At 35.3% G+C, this 6,000-nt stretch overlaps 1 protein-coding gene across 1 annotated transcript; it reads left to right on the top strand.

Moving 5' to 3' along the window:
* Positions 1 to 2,476: 2,476 nt before the first annotated feature.
* LOC120206498 (TORTIFOLIA1-like protein 4) lies at positions 2,477 to 5,678 on the top strand. Its single transcript, XM_039206133.1, has 5 exons — positions 2,477 to 3,460; positions 3,582 to 3,690; positions 3,986 to 4,434; positions 4,731 to 5,215; positions 5,334 to 5,678. Exons 1-5 carry the CDS (start codon positions 2,648 to 2,650, stop codon positions 5,347 to 5,349), a joined length of 1,872 nt encoding a protein of 623 aa, XP_039062064.1. The 5' UTR covers positions 2,477 to 2,647; the 3' UTR covers positions 5,350 to 5,678.
* The last annotated feature ends 322 nt before the right edge of the window (positions 5,679 to 6,000 follow it).

The raw sequence follows: 6,000 nt of genomic DNA, 5'->3' as shown, positions 1-6,000 counted from the left end.
CCAACAATTAAATTATAATATATGATACTTGATGATCAGTGCACAATGATAATATCTAGATGTTAAAAATTAAAATAATAAAATTCCAATGTAATACTAATTTTAAAAAAAATTATAAAGTTAGACATTAATATAATAATAAAATTATATTTTAACTCTTCAAATTTTATAAATAAACTTCAAACCTTGAAAATATTAATGAATTCATCACTGGTTAAATGTAGAGAGTAACGCTTAAAGACGAAGCAAGCCCTAGATTTTGGTAGGGTGTCGACAACAACCAAAAATCGGTGGGTCTTTTTTACCTTTGTTTCAAATCCCAAAATTAGTGGGGGTTAAAACTTCCCATAATCCATGGTCATCATAAATCCCATGCGTCTATGTTTTTCACCCATTCTTAACAAACAATTAATCACAAGTGGAGAGAGAGTTGTCATTGTCAATGTAATTAGGGTTCATCAATTAAATTAAAAGAATTGAAACCCTAATTAAAATATAATTAATCATGTTCAGATTTTTCGTTGTTAATATAACAATTTAAACCATCATTAATTACTAACGAATGTTGATTCAAGTGGTAAGCAACTTGATATCGCTTAAGTAAGGTTTCAGGTTCGAGTCATTATGTATGTAGAAAATCACTGCAGAGAGACTCATTCACCAAAATTATGTGTGGGACCTGGGTCAGTCCAGATTAATTAAGATGAAACCTTGAAATTGAATGGCAATCAAAAACCATCATTAATTTTATTGAAATATGTATATATTTAATATTACATTTTGATGTAATAATCGACATTCGTTTTATTGATCGATTAATTTAGATTAAATATTACAAAATTCAAAATGAGGATAATCTTCTAAATCTAGCTTATTCTATTTATAACATCAATTTAATCGTTTGATTTCGAAAACAATCTTTTATTTCATTAGATCAATTGATTCTTGCTTCTTAATTAATAATTTTATTTTATATAAGGTAGATGAAATGTATTTGCCGCCCATCCGCACCGTACTGGGAGTCACGTGATTATCTGTTGAATTCAGAACTTTGAACCCTTCTTGTCCCCATCATTCTTCGCCCCTCACATGCTCTACATTATATATTCTCAGCTAAGCTATCGTGTATATCCTCCTAAGCCTAAGCCTAAGCCTAGATTTACTTTTATTTTTTAACCTAGACCCCAACACATGTTAGTCACGTGGGTCTTATACTCGAATCTCAATCCAGATACCTTAATTAAGTGTTTTTTTATATTAACAACGGGATTTAATTTAATTAGACAAATAATAATGAAATTGGAATGTATAATAAGTCAAAATGGTTACAGTTGGGATATTCATGTTACCACGTGTCCTCTAAGCAAAACCACCCTCGTTTATTTTCCCATCTGTTTTTATTAATTTATCTGTTAAATTATTGAATTAAATAAAACTAAACGAACATGTCTCGTGATTCATAAATGTGTTTTTTAATAACAATAATCATAACCACAATGGCTTTTTTATTCAAATAATAGCAATAATAATAATGTGGTGTTATTCCAATTCCAGGAGTTGTCCACCTTAGAGAATGCATCAATTATGCTGTATTTCCGGTTAGTTTGCTGATATATACTTGTAAAATTATATATATTTTTTACCATTCCAATTTTCAGGATTTATATGTAAGTATATTGTATTATTGGATGTATTTTTAAAAGATATATCACACAGATACATTATGTTATATATATATTTTTGAAAGATATATTACACAAAATATACTTCTACACATACCAAATAACTTTGGTGAATAAAGAGATAATTGTTGTTTATAATCTCAAAAAATTGATATATTTAAGTAAATTAGCTAGAGGATCACTTGTTTTATTTTATTTATTTTGGCAATAATAGTAATATTTGCAGTATCTTTTTTATGCAATAAAGGGATATATTAATTATGGTACTATCCTTTGAAGCAGGTGGCATTTTCTGAACTACCAAAGTTAAAGCTGTTGAAATTTATTTCTCATCTCATTGATGATACTAACAGTCCAATAGTAGTTGATTTTATAAGGCTAAGGACTAGTGTTATTTTTAAAATGTATGGTATAGAAAACTATTTTTCAGAATATTTAAAATAGCTTTTTATCAAGAATTTAAATTACGATCACAATCATGTTTTTAATTATGTTACATGTATCGCGATTGTTGACATAACGTATATTGTTACGGTGCTTACATATATTATGGTCATGCAATAACGATTTTAAACGACATCACAAGCGTATGTTACAAGTGCTATTTTGATAACATCCCTAACTTTTATTTAAAAATTAAAAAGGTAAAATATAAAATTTTAAAATCTAAAATTTATTTTACTCATATAATTATATATTTAATAAAAATTATAATTTTATAAGTATAAAATAAACATACCAAACTAAAAAAAGGTAGTTTGATCGGTCCGGTTCGGATCGATTCAATATGTAGGTACATTTAATATGGGCATCGGCACAATTATTTATAATTGAAACCTTTCTTCCCCTGCCGCAATTTCCTAAAATCCACCATTTTTGACCGCCAATTTCCCACCCACACTATCTATTCCTCGAATGCAATATACAAGGGCGTTGCATAAATCAGTAGTCAGCCATAAACAACAATGTCTTTCAAGAACAGGTCACCGCCGAGTCCTCAAACGCAACTTCACGATCTTAAGCAACGCGTTTTCACTTGTCTCAACAAACTCGCCGACCGCGACACTCTCGCACTCGCTTCAGCTGAGCTCGAGTCAATCGCTCGGAACCTGAACGCCGATTCCATCTCTCCGTTCCTTAACTGCCTTCGCGACATCGACTCTTCGGCCAAGTCTCCGGTTCGGAGGAAATGTGTGATCCTTTTGGCTTCGATGTCTCACTCGCACGGTAACGTCCTATCTCCTCACCTTTCTAAGATGATTTCCACCCTCGTTCATCGCCTCCGCGACCCCGACTCTGCCGTACGATCCGCTTGCGTCGAGGCGACTACCGCAATGTCGTCTCACATCACGAATCCTCCGTTTTCGGTTCTGTTGAAGCCTTTGATCGAAATGCTCGTGGTGGAGCAAGACGTCAACTCGCAGATCGGAGCGGCTATGTGTTTGTCGGCTGCGATCGAGGCGACGCCGGATCCCGAGACGGAGCAGCTTAAGAGGGTGTTGCCGAAGTTGGGGAAATTAGTGAGGAGTGAAAGTTTCAAAGCGAAACCGGCTGTGTTCGGAGTTATTGGAAGCGTTGCCAGCGTTGGTGGCGCCGGAAGTAAAGGAGTCTTGGATTGGCTAGTGCTTTCCGCGGTAGAGTCTTTGAGTAGCGAAGATTGGGGTACGAGAAAGGCGGCGGCTGAGTTGTTAGGGAAAGTGGCCATGGCGGAGAAAGAGCTCGCAGCGGAGTATAAAGTGGCGTGTGTTGCTGCTCTTGAGAACAAGAGGTTTGATAAGGTGCATCCGTGTGTATCTTTACTCCGTGATCATTTAATTATATTTCTCTTCCCGAAAAGGGGGAAAAAAATAAAAAGTAGAAGAAGATTGCTCATCGTTTTGATAAATTTTGTTGCTATAGGTTAAGATTGTCCGAGAAACTATGAATCATAGTCTGGGTTTATGGAAGGATGTCTCTGGAGTTAGTGAAGAGGCCTCAACTCCTCCTCAGTCCGACTCATCTTCAATAGGTACAACAGTGATTTAATTTTGTTTAGCTTGTAATTGTCTGATATTTGGAAATTAATCATGTTGAAACCCTTAAAAGTTAGATATAATATGAACTGCATTTTTTTTTTCTGGGATAAGGTACAAGAATTTGATACTTTCAGTGTGAGCGATCAATTTCAACAAGTTTCACTTTAAAACTTAGAAATTTAAGGGTTGCTATTATTGTGCTGCTGTAGAACATTTATGGTTGGTAACTACTGCTGTAAACTATTAGCTTTCATCATTTATGATTGTGTGCTTTGATAGTGGGAACAGATAATGGTAGCGTTGGATGCTTTCCTTCAGTTGCTAAAAGTATCAATGATGATGGTTTTAAAACCCCACAATCAAATAAAGTAGTCCCAACGAGCAGGTCCCCTCCATCTGATGCTTCCAAGAAGCTGGACCGCTCAAAATCATCTAATTGGAAGACTGGAATACCCGAGCCGAACTCTTTGTTTCCCGAGGCCTCTGGTGATGACAATGTCAAAAAGAATGTACCCTTTGTCAAGGTCCATGATGAAAAAGTAAAGAAGTTTGTTGGTTTGAGATCTGGGTTTCGGGTGCTTCCTCTTCATGATGATGATGAGATCTTGGATGTTGGTGACAAAAATGTTTTTCCAGATGTTGATGAGAATTCCAAAGAAATGGAGGATCTGTCTTTGATCCGTGAACAACTTGCTCAGATTGAAGACCAGCAATCCAATCTATTAAACCTCCTCCAGGTAGTTTACGAAGCTGAATTTCTCTTTCAAAGGGTAATTTCTTTTTTGTTGTTCGTTGGAAGCTACTGGATTTGAACTGTGTTTAAATTTTTCCGGTAAAACCCTTGGTTATGGTATTTGTAGTAATGCTCTACTTTCTGAAGTTCTTTTGAAGCCTGCTTGTGCTTTATATTGTTTCTCCATTCCATGGAGGATAATCCCCAACCCAAAAATCTCCTTTTACATGCAATCTTGTTTCATCCTCTGCTACTTTTAAGTGATTTTAATAACAATGGTGTTTCTCAATTTGATTCTAGAAATTCATTGGAAGCTCTCAAAGTGGGATTAATTCCCTAGAGACACGTGTAAATGGCCTGGAGATGGCTCTGGATGAAATATCACATGATTTGGCTATTTCAAGTGGTAGGATACCAAACACGGATTCTCCAGATAACACATGTTGCAAGCTGCCTGGCACTGAGTTTTTGAATCCCAAGTTCTGGAGGAAAAGCGAAGGTCGATTTTCTAGTTCGGCGCGCAGGCTTTCGCTGAATGCAGTACGTAACACACCTGATAAAGATTATGGCAGTGAAATCTATAATCCATCGTTTAGAGAAAGATATCAGGTTCAAGGTAAGAGTGGGTTTGTTATGAACTCAGAGGCGGATGCTGGCAGTGACACAAGAGAGAATTCAGGGCTCTCAAATAGAGCATCAAAGAACAGCATTCACAATGCTGAGAGTTTCCAGGTTGGCAATGCTAGTGCTCCTGATGGGACTTCACCAACGAACTATAGGAGCAGGTAATGGAATTTCACTTTAGATCGTCTTCTTCTTCCTTAAGGTATAATTATAATTCTCTTCTCAGGTCAACAATCGCTCTTTAAATAGAATTGTTTTTGATATGTTTTGTTTTCTCAGATATTCAGCAGCTTAACTCAAATTGAAGTAGCAGAGAAGCGCCTTGGATAGATGGAGGTTGAAGATGAAATGATACGATGGAATGATTGAAATCGTAGATCTAATAGATGACGAGGTGCACGCGGGATTGTTGGTACTCCTTTTAATTCCATCAGTAAATTTAACTGCAATAACCATTGGCTTTTACCACATATGGTGTTTCAATGGAATCCTTGCCCCCTCACAGTCACCGATTGGTTTTGCAATAGATGGTTCCTATCTATGTATAGAGAGAGAGTATTTATGCATCTGCGTTTATCTTTTCGTTCTTGCCATCAGTTCTTGTGTACTGCACATAGTTTTAAATCTTAGGCCATGAAGTAAAAATTAAATAATATATATATATATTCTGAGACTGCTTGGTTGGTCGAATTATTAGATTTTTGAACTGTTCTTTTTAATTTAGTTTGAATTTTTTTAATAGGCTGGGTAATTTACTTTAGTTTGATTTTTTTATTAGGCTGGGTAAGTACAATTTTGTATCAATTGAAACCTTATGCTCATGATATTCATGAGGTTTAAATCCAAGAACTCAAAAAATAACAACTCCTTTATCAGTTACCACCGAAGTCACTTAGTTCGTTTTAATTTGTTTGGTTGTCGATCTTTCATATTAATTTTTTATTCC

This window comes from Hibiscus syriacus, unplaced genomic scaffold, assembly GCF_006381635.1.
Source record: "Hibiscus syriacus cultivar Baekdansim isolate YM2019G1 unplaced genomic scaffold, ASM638163v2 tig00013808_pilon, whole genome shotgun sequence".
Taxonomy (NCBI): domain Eukaryota; kingdom Viridiplantae; phylum Streptophyta; class Magnoliopsida; order Malvales; family Malvaceae; genus Hibiscus; species Hibiscus syriacus.
Note: the sequence above shows the minus strand (reverse complement) of the source record. Positions and strands in the feature narration are given on the sequence as shown.